Below are 16,437 nucleotides of genomic sequence, written 5' to 3' on the forward strand. Positions count from 1 at the left end.
TCTGCAGTCTCTCTCCAGTAGGACTCTTCAGTCTTCCCTTCCTTCTGATTTTACCATATTTCTTTTTTTCTTACCTTATATTCTATGTGGACATTGCATGGATGAATGATTACGGCACTTCTAATTCCATCTTAGATGACACAAAAGAAAAAGTAAATAAATATAGAATGTAACTTAATTTTTTGTATTAATTGCAGTTTTACAATCTGCCACAAAACAGAAGTTGTGAAAAATACATTGAATCCAGTGTGGCAGGCATTCAAGATTTCTGTCAGAGCACTGTGTAATGGAGACTATGACCGGTAAGATGTAGCTTAAGCTTTTTTAGCGTATACAGTTTTTTTTCCTCCCTGACTTGTGTGTTCTTTATTTAATCAACATTTTGAAAGGATAATAGGTGTTCAAAACCGTTCATCACATTAAAGAATTTAGAAAAATAAAGCAAATATGCTAAATCTGTAGGAAATGGTAATAGTGTTTTCTGGAAAAAGCTCTTTGCTCTCTATGGTGTGAATTAGAAACAGAAAGAAAAGACTAATTTAAAGCATGGTCTCTGTGTACACAAATATTTTTTAACGTTTCAGTGAAAAACAGTGATGATCTGTTTTTCTTGGGTGACAATACAGTGTCAGAGGGTGCTGATAAATGAAAGCCTTTAAAATAAATAGATCAGGAGATGAGAAACACAGAAGGCAATCTTCAGATTTGAAGTTTTTAGTGGTACCATGCAAAAGGATCTATCTTTAGGTGGTGATAATAACATGTTTTTAATCAACATTTTACCACTAATAACAAACAAATTAGTTCAGTGGAAGTGGGTGTTTTTAGACTCCTTAAAAATGGCCATGTTGGTTACTCTTTCACTTAGATGCAATAAAAAGAAAGCAATATTGTAATGAGCATATTCAAATGGAATTTTTTACTTGTATTTGGGTTAATGTGCATAATGCATAAGCAAAATAGTATTCATTAAGCTAGTCTCTGGACAATGCACTGTTTATCATATTAAAGGAACAAAGTTTTCATAATAATTAGAAAAGATGTTGTGATGCACGCATATTGAAATAACTCCAGCATTCCAAGTTAAGGGAACTTAAAAGTGTAATAGCACTCCTCAAGTTATTATTGTGTATCTACTGTTGACCTGCTTTCAACATGATGTGCTCAGTGAATAAAGGCTCCATGGGACTTCATAGTCCTGCATACAACAATCATGTTTCAAATTAAGAAGTAGGCATTAGCTGTCAGGTTAATTCCAATTAACCTGCTGATAGTCCAGAAAAAACTTCAGAGGTTTGGGGTTTTTTTAGTTAGAAAACTCTTCTTTCTAAAGGTAAGGATTAATTTCCTAACATCCACATGGGTAATACATAAAACACAAACCCCAGAGGTCTCTTTCAGATAGTGATAGTTTCACAGATAATGTTTTGGTGCTCTGGGTTCTGTGATAGATGTGAAAGGTGGGAATAATGTCATTAGTAAAAGTATGTCACAGTAAATGTTTATTCTGGTGTTGGGGAGACTAAATGTTCAGCTAGTACATGCTTCTGAGTGAACTCTGTCCAGGTTTTCATTATGGAGTGACCAGGATTTGCTTAATTTTTCTCAAACTATGCAATTATACAGTGTTTTCAGACATCACAGGAATGGCATTTCATTACTGCAGTAGTACTTAGTGTCGAATGTCTTTGTTCTTTCTTGCTTTTAGTAAAAGAAAGTTCTTTCCAAAAGCACTTACAGTTATTTTCTGTATAAGTTTTAAAACAGAGATACCCATCTCTAACCTTGATTATTTTTAAACGAAAGGGGGGTTTTTAACATTAAACTAGGAAACCCATCCTCTAAACTCTGTCCTTTAAGGTAAAGGTTAAGTTTCAGTATGTGAAGATTGGAAAGGTCTTTTTAATATCTTGCATATCATGCAAAATAGATAAAAGTCAAGATCCGTAATTAATCCTTTTATATGAAATAAATTTCCTTTTAAAGAGAGGAGCTTTATTCAAGGACGATTTGCTCTTACTGCAGTTACCTGTCTGAAGATCCTTCTCAGGAATTTATCTTGATATTCTCAATAATTTATTTTGATAATCTGAGTTTTCTCACTGAGATGATTTTGCTATTTGGACACAGATTTGTAAGACTATTCAAAACTTAAATCCCACTAAACCTTACATAAATCTTAACTTAGTGGTATGTTCTGTCTGTCATAACAGATTTTGAAATGGCAGTAAAATAATGATTGTCTAGGGAAAAAACATTGTGATATTGCCTTTTTTTGCTCAATTCCTCTGAAGGTGAAAGTAGTTTCCTTTGAAGGTTGAAATACTAGGTAGGATAAGAGGTTTGGAATTGTTTTTCACTTTGTTCTGCAGAACAACTTTCACTTTAATCAGTTTTCATTGTAAGGTAACTTAAGTCCAACCTGAATTATGCAAGAGCTATAAAATATAACAAATGTTGTGGTTAAGAGCCTTTAAATTTGAGTTGAAAAGAGGTACATCCAGACAAAGTGAGTCCTTCTTTTCCTATTTTGGAATATCATAAAAAACATGGAAAACATCCAGGTGTGAATTGCTTGATATTATATTGTGTATAATATCAGCTGTTGCTCAGCTTTATCCCCAAAGAGTCACTTCTTAGTAAAGAAAATGAATCAATATATATATTTGACTTTATGTAATTGGAAGAATAAGGAGCAGCTTTCATGGAAGCAAATTACAAAGTAATTGCTTAGATTCTTGTCCCCTCTATTAATAACCAGGCAGCCCTGATGACTTCACTTCATGTGAAACTGTTCTGAAGAATAAAAGTAAGTTACATTGTTGCTTAAAATGTGGGAGGTATTATTTTTCTATCCCATGTTCAGTTGATTTTAGGCCAAATAGGATTCACTGCTAGTGGTAGTTGAATTTGCTTACATATATGCACTTTCTGTAGTAAAAGGAGATGAACAAAGCCATATACGATCTCTATCCTCATATATCTTTCCTGTTTCATCAAGGATGTTGATGATAATGTGCTCTGTAGTATTTGCATTTTAAGAAATCCACTCTTGAAGTAAGCATGTGCAACATGATTGATCTTTGCTTGGGAAACGTCGGCTTTTTCCTTTTTATCTGTTTCCCAGTCATCCCTGAAGCAAGGTTAGAGCTGCCCTCAAGAGTTCACTTTACTCATAAGGAAACAGTTCTTATAAACTTCGATAATACGTCAAGGTTTAAAGAATAATTTATTTTAAAACCTCAGAAAATTCAGAGCATCAGCAAGTAAAAATGTGTTGGTCAAACTTCCAGTGTGTTTCCTTAGTTTGCACTGTATTTAGCTATTGATTTATGAAGAAGTGTTGTGTAACCTGACAGGCTATTTGCTGCCCCATGAGAAATGACTGAAAAAATCTGCTTTTTGGATTTGGCACAAGTGATGCACCCCTATGCTACTAATCTTAAAGGCAGTCCGGGTACATATTTAACATTTTAATAGGGTTGTGTTGTTGTTTTGTTTTTTCATTTTAGGACAATTAAAGTAGAAGTATATGACTGGGATAGAGATGGAAGGTAAGACATTATTTCTGTTAAACTTAAGGGTTATTCCTGCATGTATATACATATTGCAAAACTTATAAATATTTAGTGTCCAGCATAATACTAGAGAAAGTTAGTTATTTTTCAATACTTAGAGGTACAGGTACTGGAAAAATTCTGCTGTGATACACCTCTGTGTTTTGCAGTTGTGCTAAATGCTGATGCATTAGCCTATTTCAGACCTGCTGTGTGTATATTCATCCATGGAACTTGATAAAATGCAGATGCCTGCAGTGGCTGCTTATGGTGGCCTAAATACTGCAATGTAGAAGCCACCTAGTCATTACCTTAATTTCAGATTGGGTCTGAATGTTCATTTCCAGGTCTGTCTTCATCAAAATTTTATTGTAAACTCTGGAGTTGGAAGACCTGAGTTTTGTATAACCCCCTTGAAAGAGGACAGTAGAAAAAACGTGGAATTTCTGTTGCTGAATTCAGGAGGGATATCTGTTATTCTTAAGAGCTGTGAACTCCAGTGTACTGGCTGTACATTTTTTCCTGAGGAAATGAGCCTTTCAAATTGCCTTTATTTTGACAAACAAGGTACAATTATCATTTAACACAGTGGATTGATACCTCTTGTTCTTTTAAAAATGTTTGAGCTTATATCTTCATACTTTGATTAGAAACTGTATTCATAAATCTTGGTACTAGAACTGAAATTTAATACAGTAATATGTTTATTTCCATTTATCTTTAAGTTGGTTTCTTAATTATTTCCTGTTAATTGTAATTTATATTTTAAAATATATGGATATGCACTTGCATTTTGATTTTTAAAAGCATATTATTTATTCTGCAGTAATGTCTTTAATACAACCAAAGCAATTTGCTTCTAGTATTATAGATAATGATATTATGCTTCTGTGGCAATGTCTTGTAATCATAATAGGCAAATTTGTCCTGTGCTACTGTTTATTACCTTGCAGACAAGATCCAAAAGCCTATTCAGCTTTCTTGGGTTATAATTTTTCTTTTTGGTTTTCCATCATGAAGCCTGTTGATTTACAGGCATTCTTATCTCATGTTTACCCTGTATGAATACCTGCCAGGGTAAATTCATCCTTCTTGATTAGATATTTGCTGGAGAGAAATAACATATATACATAGCATATTCTAGCAATTAAAACAAGTGTATTTAAATTTAAAAAGCCATTTAAAAAGCAAAAAATCATTGCATCCCTGTTAGAATTTCTATTTACATTATTTTCTCAATGAGATTTGGTAAATCCTTAAAATTTTGTATGTTTGTGTATAAACCATACTTTTTTGAAAATAAGCTAGCAATGAAAAGTTGAATCTTATTGCCACGTTAATAAAAAACAAGGATTATATTTTATCAAGGTATCAAACCCCATGTCCTGTCTCACTTTATCCAAAATCTGTGAGATTAAAAAGAAAAGGAAGAAATCCAACAAATAACACTAACTGCCAGAGTGAAATCTTGAACGTACTGTGGATTTTAGGCAATCATTAGCCTCTCCAGTCTCAGGTAGTTTCAAGTATTATCTGCGTTTGCTCACATCACAATCTGAATACCTATAAGATTAATATGTAAAAAACAAAAATGAAGGATAGCGTTTACATGTTTTCCTTTTTATTCTAATGGTATGATTTTTTTTCTTTTTGCTTTCTGTCTATTTTGAATTTAGAAGCACACTGAGCACTGACATCTTTTGTGTAAAATTCCTCTGAAAGATGACAGAGCACTCATCTCATGTGGCTTTAGACAATGCAAAAATCAGACAAGTAGATTGAACTAATCACTTAAGCTACCTCAGTGGTTTACAGGGGAAAATGGTCTGATTGAATCCATCCTATCTGGAATAAATTGCCCTTTGGTGGTGCATATAAACCTACATAGTGATCATAGCAAAACCTAAGTGCCTAATTTAACTTTGACATTGCCAAGTATATCTGAAATGAATCCCATTCACGAGTTACTCTAACAATTTTTTTGTACAACTCTGCTGTTCCTCAGTTTATATTAATTTCCATTTGTGATGGACAGTTTTTACAAGCTGTTGTTACGTAGCTGGACACTTCACCATGCTGAATCTGTTTGCTCCAGAGATGTGCAGACTGGGAAGGACCAATCTTTGAAAGATTGCCTGCTCTCTAGATAGCAAAGCAAGTTATTCTGAATATTACAGGCTATTCTGCAATCAGGAAGACAAAATTACGGTGCATGTACTTGATTTCTGAATCATGACTTGACTGGATTTTGACTTCCTGAGTCTTGACTGGGAAGTTTTTTCCCTTTTCCCCATTCTGTGTTACATGTGCTTTGACAAACAGCACCTTGGTGCTTTGCCTTGAGCTTCTTCCTTCGTGTTCCTAAACTACATTGTTGGAGTAATTGTAACGTAATATCATGATCATATTGTTGTCATCAAATAGCTCTTATTATTTTCAAATACCACACAAAACTTCTTGACAAAAAGTAATACATGCCTTTGGTAACATTAACACTATTAATTATTAAACATCCTTTGTGTCAAACCAGTTTTTGCATAAAAAATTTTGCATAAAATTGTCAAAATATGAACGACTTGTTCTGATACTTTTTATTGCTTCTAAGAGCGGTGACAAACCCCAAAATATTTTATGTTGTAAGAAGGCACAAAAGTTGGTTTTGTTACTGGGCCAGTTGTTTGACAGAGTCACATTTTTAGATTTTTTTTTTATTGAGTGTCCTTATATATGAAGCAGACAGGTCTAACAGAAGGAAAAAAAATGAGAGTGCGCAACTTCACATCAGCAATACTATGATGTTTTTAGTTCTCTAAAAGCTTTGTCATTTAATTTCAGAAAAAATATCACTTAGCATACATGTTGCAAAAGTAGTTTCACAGTCTTGATATTTATGAACTAAGAAAAAGAGGGGGGCATGAGGGTATAAAACTGTAAACATTGTCATGCTAACCTGGAGCCACAGAAGCATTCATCTGAGAATATCAATACTTCAGGAAAAATTTTAAATTTCAGATTCTAAGCTCTTCCACCTTATTTTTTGCCTTCGTTATCCTTCTCTAGCTAGATAGTTGATTTTTAAATTCTTGCATTTTCTCCCTATTCATTGACATGCTCCTGATTATGATTGTTCTTTCCTCTATTGGGTTTTTTTTTTCCTTTAGATAATAAAAAATTCAAATTTAATACAATTTTGAAAGTGATTTTCATCACTTCAAAACACAAGGCTAACAGTGGAAAACCTAGGGAGATGGGCTCTAAGATAATTTTTTGTGCTAAGACTCTCTTATTCAGTGTTCTGATATGCCAGTCATGGATGAAAGTCTGTAAGTCTAGGAAAATTTGGTGTTAGGCAGGCAAAGAGAATAAGTACTTTGGATTCTCAATCCAGAGATTAATAAGGAGATCCATTTGCTGAAGTGTGATGATTAATATTGGAATATTTTCTTAATGACTTACACATCTGGCCAAGGCATATCTTGTCCAACAGCCTTCAGAGCCAGCCTAGCGGTGCCATGTACATCCCCCTGGACACCCAGAGTAAAGATCCTAGCTGATGCTCTTCTGAGTGCAGAGGGCTCTGACACTGGTTATGTATGCCCATACCTTTTCAGCATGATTCATCAGAGGAATCACATCTTTCTAGCTCAGGTCTTGTCAGAGTTTGAATGTAGGCCATAGGGAAAGGAGGCTTTCCAGTGTCTCTTAGAATTAAAGGAGCAATTACTTGTAAGCAGTACAGGTTCTTTTGCTCCCCAGGGACAGTCCTGTCTCGAATGGCTCATGTTTCCTGTTTGCTACAGCATGTTTGTAGGTGGTCATTGAACTATTGTTTGAATTTCTGCCTTAAATATACAACCTGATTTGAAAATGAAGGGCTAGAACTGTTATGAAAGGGAAAAGTTCTATTTTAAGCAATATATATTTTTCTCCAGTGCCGTGGTTACCCAAGGTTAAATACACCTTATGGATGGCTTCCTCTATTCCCTGTTTAAATGCTCTCCATCCTTGCAGTCTGGAGAGCATTTAAGCAGTGATATATCTCCAAAATACTTTTCTTAAGAAAAGTCTTTGTTTTGGAAGCAATTTGATGATCTCCCAGCTGAAAGGAGAGTGTTTCATGTGAGGTGGTCCCTTTTGAATCTGGGTAATAAGCAATATCTTTAACATACAAAATTTCTCAAGCTTTCTTACAATATGCTTTGCTTATGTTGTATCAGCATGAGGACTGAACCTTTTATTTGTTTGATTTACATATTTTTGTGAATTCATGCTGATTTCAGAAAATGAGATTTATATTTGAGGGTTTTTTTTTGTTTAATTTCATTATGAATAGAGCAAGAAAGACGTTTCATGTTGCTATGGATTGTTTCCATTTTTCATCTTGCAACATTCAAATTTATTTAAATTTGCTTTTAATATTTATAGCTTAATTAGAACTGTGCTGAATTTCTTAAAAACAAGTTTTGCAAGTCACAAAGTCATAAAACTTTGAATGTCTATTGTAGTTTACTGTTGGAGGGAAGGTAAAACAGCTTCATAGCTCACCAGATGTGGAGGCAGAGTGTAGAGGAAATACAATACCTTCTTAGAGCACAGCTGGGAAAATCTGGAGCAGCAGTGGGGAAAGTTCAGCTGGGCAGAGCAGAGAATGGGAGCAGAACTTGTGACTTCTGGGAGTTGTGCAGTTGACAGCTGGGCACTGAGCCCTGCAGCCCTTCCATTCCAGGTGCCTGTCTGAGATACAAACCTGCAGCTCGGTCACACTGCCTTATTGTTAGGTTGAGACCTGCTTTCCAATAACTCCATAAGCTGAGTAGCCTCCTTGGATTGCTTTATCTTCCCAGATGGGAAGACAGAGGAGCTGAAATAAGTTTTGGGTCTTCCCCTTAAAAGCTCAATGTCACGTTAGACAGATTGGGAGGGCTGGTCTTCCCTGGTTTAAGTTACTTCTTTCCTGCTTTCAGTAGCTCCCTTTCTCTCACATAGCTTCATACACAATTCAGAGTCTGCCGTGCCAGTGGTCATCCACTGAGGAAGTGGTGATAGTTTTTGGCAGCCTGCTCTTTTTTCAGGTTCTGTAAACTTACATTGGGGTCAGTCACTGATTTACAACATAGTCCTCATTGTGCAGCTAAGTTAAGCAAAAGACATCAAAAAGATTTAAGCTAATCCTTTCCAACTCTAAATTTGCATTACACAAAACAGAGGGAGTAATAATGATTTTTAAGCAAATTATATCTGTTGCCATTACTTGTTTCTTGGGTGTCAGTTCATATTGGCTGTGTCTCTTTTGCATTAATAGATAAAATACATGTTTAAATTCCTAAATGTTGTGCATTTGATTTAAAATCTTATTTTTCAAACAGCCATGATTTCATTGGAGAATTCACAACAAGTTACAGAGAGTTGTCGAGAGGGCAGTCTCAGTTCAATGTTTATGAGGTAAGTACTATGAGTATTTACTCACTCTCAGGAAATAAATGAGAAAACAACAATGGAAAACACTAAAATGAGAAGCCAAGCCTGTGTGGCTATAACCCCTTTTTTTTTGCGTCTGTATGGTGTATAGATCTTTAGTATTCCTTAAGGTATCCTTTAATTGGTCTCAGACTACTGCCATTAAACTTCAGTATTTTTGTAGTCCTAATATAGGTGATAGCAAATATAATGGTTTAGGTAAGAACTAAAGAAGTCAGGGAAGGAGGGTACTCCAATTATGTGCTGCACTATTACTTTGAAGATGAGCAAAGGTGCTGCTGTGCACAGCAGGACAAAGATAACTCAAAGCCATGGCTTTTCTTCCTATTTAGATCCAATATCAACCCCAGAGTTACAGTAAGTTACAGTAGTTTCCTGTGAATAGTGTCATAACACAGATTACTGTGTGCAATGAAAATGTCCTCTCCTGTTGTATCACTGACACAAATCCCACCCTACCAGGAATATTCTGTCATAACATCCTAAGTAATTTTTCAGTTTCTCCAATATAGTGTCAGTGTCATACTCCCAGCAACAGTGCACATTTCCTGAGCAGCTCATGTTTGCCTCTGCACACTGCAGTCCTCCATACTTGGGTACTGCTGCTGCTTGGTTAGTCTGTACAGTATCAGAACACAAGATAAATTCTTGTGGGGCAAATTCTTTTTTAAATGTTGTGCTTTTACAAACTAACCCAAGGCAGGTAGTGAAGTTTGAGTGAGTGTCCCATATTTAAAGATCAGGAACCTTGCTAGTAGCGCCTCTTTGCAATTGAGCTTTTTTTAATAGGTTCATTATAAGTCATGTAGCTTTCTAGGTTCCTGCTGGGATGTAAAATTTTCAGAGGCTAAAAAAGTTGTTTAATTGCTAAAGTTATCTGAAATTCGAAAAAGAACCTCGCATAAATATTATAATAATACTAGTTCTATGCATTACAGGAGAGAAACAAGCTGTCATTTAATTCATCTTTGCTTCCAAGTATATGCCTTGTTTCCCGTGATATTTCTCTCCAAGCTCTAGTGCAATTCCTAAGAAGCCAATTGTCAAGTTACCTGAAGCAGAAAGTTCAAATGAATCTTCTCTTTGGCATTTAATGACTGCTGGCAAGCAATATGCTGCTAATTCAGGCCTGACCATTGAGTTCTGGAGAGCAGTGAATGAACTGCCACAGGGCAGGCAGGCAGCCTGTTACCTTCATCTTCCTCTTGTGGGGAAATGGCAGCAGGAGTTGCTTTCTGGCTAAGATTTTGGTTCAACAAAAATTGCTGAATTGTTTAATTGTCACCATTACACAGGCTTAATTTATTGCTCATCAGACACTGTTAAATGGAGGGGCAGGAGTTACTTGGGATTTTTTAAGTGCTAACAGGATTATAGGTGTGTAAAGGAGTAAAAGCTTGGCAGAATATTTGCTGTACAACATCAGTGTGGCATACTGGGGGAAAAGAGGGGACTCACTTGTTTAGCATGTTTGGGAAGATTTCAAATCATCATTGCCTCTTCCTGCCTTACATTTCACAGCTGTTCTGTGTTGTGCAAGGAATAGGATGTAATTAAATGTAATTTCATTTGTAATTTCATTTATATGTAATTTCATTTTGGTTGGGGGAGAAAATCTTTGGAAGACAAGTATTACTAGTTTTCCCATTTTCAGGAAAAATTCTTTAAGTATTTTATTCCAGATAAGTGACTAAGTTTTCATTTGGGAATGTTTTCATTCCTTATCATTTGCAGAAAATCTGTGAGTAGTTTACTGTAAAATTTGGCAGTAAGCCATAAGGCATTGAATTTCCTAGATATATAGGAGATAGTTGAATGACCTAATTAACAAACTAATGTTTTGCTTCCGATTCCATGTGCATTTCTGGAAAAGCAGGAGTACCTTTTCATGTGCATGTAAATTAACTGAGACTTGCCTTTTGTAGGTGTTCAGAAGGGAAGAGAATTTTATCAGTGGCTACAGTGAGAAATTTTATAGCCATGGGTTCCAAACATTCAAGAAAACTGTTTAATGCTTTGTAGTCCAGCTCTGTGAAGATTCTTGGGTATGGGGAGTGCACTGAGGCCCCCCAAACCCCTGTATGCCAGTCACGTGGGGATCTTCAATATTTTCATGAAATTACCTATTTCATGAAACTTGATCTTCCTGCCAGCCAAATCCTGTCATTGCACCAAGTACAGAAACTGGGAGTGGAACAACTCTGGTGTTTCTCAGGTGCTGTGAGGAGCAGATGGAAAAAGATTAACTGGATTGTGAAGAGATGTATTGTGAGATGACAAGGTAGTGACACCATACACTGAAACACTGTGATCAGGAAAGCAGAAAAATGCAGAATTTTGGGAAAATTCAGAGTGTTTCACTGAGCTTTCAGATACAATGAACGTTCTCACCTCTGTTGCCCCCATCCCTTATATGTCAAATATGAGTAGCAGCACTGGCTCCCCTGGCAAGTACCATGAAGATAAATGCACTGGTTTTTATATTGGATCATACTGCTTTAATGTTTGTATCTGTGTTTCTAGGTAATAAATCCAAAGAAAAAAGGAAAAAAGAAAAAGTATGTTAATTCTGGAACAGTAAGTAAATGTATTTTATGTTACTGGATGTTTTTCTTCTTTCTTCAAACAGAGTGTAGTTGACTTGTAATTTAACAGGATTAGAATAGAACTTTCTGTCAAGGCCACAATTACAAAATTATCTACTTTTACACAGCATTTATTTTCAGATTTTGGAGGGTTTGATATAAAATTTGTCCAAATGTGCTGTCAAGTCGCCAGTGGTTTTCAAAATAAGCACTACCAAAATTTCGGTCAAATAATTGAAACTATCAGAGTGAACACTTTTTAATTTTTATCTGAAACATACCTGCCTTTTTACAAATAAAATTTCTAGCATCATTGAAAGCTAGTATTGCTTATCATGGCAAAATCAAGAAGAGTCAACAATTTTTATTGCCAATAGGTGTTTGTAAATTTATTTTGAAAGATCTGTTATTATTGTTTGGGATGAGAATTTCTCTTTTTTGGTTTTGCATTCTATGTTCTGTTCTCATGTTTGTGAACCATTTGCCAGCAATGAAAATATTTTCATTCAGCACTTGCTCATCTTTGATGGCCTGGCATCCATGATGTTCACACAATCATTTACAAAAAAGTGAAGATAAATGTTGAGGATTGGTCTATTGGAAAACCTAATCAGTTATAAGAGATGATTTTTGTAAACATATCTACCATGTGGGTTTTTTCCACATGAAAAGTTCCACTCTTGAGTAGGGCTCAATAGGGCTACTTTGATGCTGAAAAGTAGCCTTGAAGGAATGTTTTGACATTCTCACATTCTTAAGTCTGTTTATCAGTGAGAAAATAAACACTTATTTTTCTACCTTTGCTTTAAATTATGAAAAATTGGCAGAAGCAGCTTGCCTGCTAAAATTTACCATACAATATCTAATTCATTAGGTAATTTGTTCTTTGCTAACATATTCCTTTTACTAAAATCTGTGATGTTAAAATCAAGTTCTATTGCATTAAATTAGTGAGTGAGAAACTGATGTAAAGTGGTTGTTTTCAATAAGTGCTAAATTTTAGGTACGAAATCTGGCATAGGGTACAGAAGGGCAAAAATGTATTTTCACATGCAATTTTCATGTTAATTTTGGTTTAAAATACTTTAACATCTTCACAAGTACCTGTCTGCATTTGAAAAGACATATTTTACTCATGTTTGAACAGGCAAAATCAACTGTGTCTTGTTCTTTAGTTCCAATTACATCAAAATTTCCAATAAATGGTTGTTAGCAATTTTCTTTCCTTTTTCCTTCTTTACCTTTTCTTTTCTTTTTCCTTCTCTTCTGTTAGTTTTGTAATTTTTTTTTTTATATCAAGTCATCTCTGTCCCCATTTGCCCTTACTTTTAGTAGTCCTTCAGGCTTCCCTTCTGCTTCTCCACATGGTCACTTTCTCATGTGTTTGCCTGCACTTTTGTTTTTCTTGTCCTCATCATTTACCCAAAATATTCTTTATCTCACAAATTTTTAAATTTTCAAGCCAGGCACCAAGACCATAATTTTCATTAATAGGAGGTAGAGTTCTGGAGAACTTGCAGTGCATATAAATAATTGACTGCTATCTCACTACTGCCTTTAAGGACTATGTGCATACAGTGCATATCTCAATTATTACTTAAGGGGTCATTTTGAATTCAGGCAATCAAATTACACACTTAGCAGAAGTGTTTCACAATACATGGTTAGCCTTAAATAAAGCCTAATAGTGAAATAAAAAATTCACTGCATAAAACTTGAAGCATTGCTGGTCTATATGTAAGTAAATACTTCAGCCACTTTGGGATTTGGTTGTTTCCATTTTTTGACTTTTAAAATCGGATGCAGTGAAAATATTTGCTTAAATTAATTAGGAACAAGAGAACCAGCTGTAAGAGCAGATCAACCATTAATATTACTGTGTCCAGTGGGAAAATGCATAGAAATTTTGGTCTTTTTTGCAAGGCTATGCTACTTAAGCCTGGTAGAACATTGTTATGGTCTTCTGTTCTCAGTTGGAAGGGTAATTTGGTGATTTTAAGCTTAGCTGATCACTCAGGCACACAGAACTGTGACAAAGGAAGTTGGATAGAAGACAGAATTACTACATGTAATCTCATTCTGAGTCTAACTTTACAACATAAGAGTATTTTCAATTTTATATTTTGCTGCCAATGGGCACAAAATTTTGTGATTGATTTCCACTCCCTTTTTATTCCTTGTATCTTTATTCATGGATTTGCTCTGAGTAGTTACTTAAGCAGTTTTCACTGCCTGCCTGCTGCACTTATAATGAGAGAATTTGTGTAAATAAAATTAAATTTTTAATTCTTTGCTTCATAAATATTGCACAATATATGAAGATTTAAATGCTGGATCTTTTCACTTGAGCTTATACCTCAGTGACTTGATTGCTGAAAATGCCAGTAACACTTTTAGATTACTCTGTGTTTTGGATCTCTGTCATTTCTGAATGATGAAATCTAGGACTGTTGAAATTTCTTACTGTTGCATTTTTGTATATATACAGATATATGTGTATACATGCATACATATATACACCCATACTACTTTAAAGTTTTTTAATATATTTCCTGTATGTGTATACTTTACCAGATTTTTGCATTCTAGGCTTGCATCAATATGACCTTTAATGTGAGATGAGTAATTACATAAATAATTGTAATTGAGTTCTTTAAACAGTGTTGAAGTGCTCATAGAATAGATGCATTATCATGTACCCTGTAATATTCAACTGTAGGTGTAGTGTACAGAAATGAGAAAACATGTATGTGGTAACCTGCTCTGGAATACAATCTTCTGCCCCTTACCTTCTCCTTAAATAAAAAAAAAGAAGGCAATTATAGACTTCTCAATCTGTCTCTTCCCTTTCAAGAGCTTCCTACTGAAATTATTTAATATCTTTTTTAATCTTCTTTTTTCCCTTAATACTGTAGGAAATTACGTCCTAAGGACAGAGCTCGAAAAAACATTGTGCTTATGTCTCTACTTGTTCAGCTGGGAAACACACAATTCATGTCTGACTCTCTTTTATTTGCTTTCAGGTAACATTGCTTTCCTTCCTAATTGAAACAGAAGTTTCATTCCTTGACTATATTAAAGGCGGGTATGTGATTAGCAACAAACCTTTCTTGTTTTCACAATTTGTGTATGGCTCTCAGTAGCATCTGTAAGGAGCAGTATTATTTCCTCATTTTAGGAGCTGTACTTTCCTACATAAAGCATGCAGCTAGTTACTAAGTTAAGTTATGGAACTTTGCTCCCTGAGGGAATTGGAGTTGACACTAAAACACTGAGAAAGAGTGACTTCTGATCAGCCAGAGAAAATTTGATTAAATAAAAGGGAATTATCTATATATTATTAAATTATTAAAATGCTGCCTATTTCTTCCAATTATACTGAGATTTGGTGTATTTAATATTGGTATTTATTTAGACCTTTTCCCCTTCAAAGGCATTTTTTCAATACTAATTAAAATTTTGACATGTTCAATTTCTCATTTATCATAATTTTTTCTAAAGAGAAGTAGAAACAGAAATGTCAAATGTCTTACCATAGAACATGCCTGGAAATGGGACCAAATCTGAAAAATTCATGGCTCTTAACATCCCTGCCAGAACACTATACTTCTCTAAAATAATGGAAATTTGTTATCCATTCCTAGGCACTTATTTTTGGATTTTTGGGGCATAAAGTCTGTAATACATTCCACATGATTTTTAAGAGTATTGATTACCTGTGAAGAAACAAGTTCCATTTTGGGTTTTTTTTTTTAAAGTCTTCAACCAGAGTTCAGTGGAAATAAAAGTGTGTGCTGTGTTTTGACAATACCATATAGGACATTGGCTTTGGTCCCAACAGTGGCAGTCCTACATCCTGTTGGGGACTTGGACAGAAGTTGAAAATGGCCATCCATCCATGTTTACCAGAAATTTCTATTGATTGAAGTCTGTGTATTCACAGATGCATGAAGAAACAGTCTTGCCTCTAGTGCAGCTGTTTCCTTTGAAGTGTGCTGTACAAATATGCCATGACCATTCTATTTCCCATTCATTCAAAATTCATCTCTACAGAAAGAGCAGGTATAAGGAACTGAGTAGTTGAGGTTTATGCCTAAATTTGAAAATAAAAATATATAGGGGCTGCTTGTGTTATTTTTCCAGGGTGGTCTATCACATTCGTCACTGAGATGTTACAATACAATCATATCTCATTAACTGCAAGTCACAGAAGACTTGTGATATTAATAAATTCCACTTAAACTTCTTTCTCCTCTTTTTACAAAAAAGTAATATCATTCAGTAGAATGCTCTGCATTTAAAAGTATGAGCAGTAATACTTATTTAATTCTTTTATATATAATCTTTTTAGTGATTCATACAATTATTTCTATGTACATGCCAGTGAAAACTGTAGAAGTACTTGTGTAAAATCTTACTTTTCTTTCTGCAACACATGCAGATACGTAAACATGACAAGAGGCTCATGTCAGGAGGCTCAGACTCAGTTATTTTCTAGGCTTCTCCCTTCCTTTGTTTGTCTCATTTAATATGACTACATATCAGTTAAAGTCCAGTTGACAAATATTTGAAGGAAGGGGAAAGAGAAGATTTTGTCATTAATCAGTCTGTTTTCCCATCATGCCCTCAAAACTGTTGTTTTTTTTTTTTTTTAAAGTTCCCTGTTTTTCTTCCATTTAGATAGGAACAAGGTAGAAAGCACTGATTCTGCAATAGGCACAGTTGCATAGTTGCTCTTCCATAAATGGGTGCTAATAAAATAATTCATGTTCAAAACTTTCATTGTAATTCATTTGAGGTGTTAAGAATTAATTGAG

General features: G+C 34.7%; 1 protein-coding gene across 5 annotated transcripts in view; it reads left to right on the plus strand.

The window, feature by feature from the left end:
* Positions 1-16,437, plus strand: part of CPNE8 (copine 8) — a 70,833-nt gene that overhangs the window by 35,214 nt on the left and 19,182 nt on the right. For 3 of the 5 annotated variants that reach the window (XM_041405480.1, XM_041405481.1, XM_041405482.1), the window contains 5 exons: positions 198-302; positions 3,513-3,554; positions 8,924-8,999; positions 11,559-11,612; positions 14,644-14,705. In XM_041405480.1, coding sequence (XP_041261414.1) covers positions 198-302; positions 3,513-3,554; positions 8,924-8,999; positions 11,559-11,612; positions 14,644-14,705 — 339 coding nt within the window. Of the gene's footprint in view, positions 1-197; positions 303-3,512; positions 3,555-8,923; positions 9,000-11,558; positions 11,613-14,535; positions 14,706-16,437 lie in introns of those variants that run through there. The other 2 variants (XR_005952737.1, XR_005952738.1) reach the window with 2 other exon arrangements.

This window comes from Onychostruthus taczanowskii, unplaced genomic scaffold (genome assembly GCF_017590055.1).
Source record: "Onychostruthus taczanowskii isolate IOZ18803 unplaced genomic scaffold, ASM1759005v1 scaffold23, whole genome shotgun sequence".
NCBI classification, from domain to species: Eukaryota; Metazoa; Chordata; class Aves; order Passeriformes; family Passeridae; genus Onychostruthus; species Onychostruthus taczanowskii.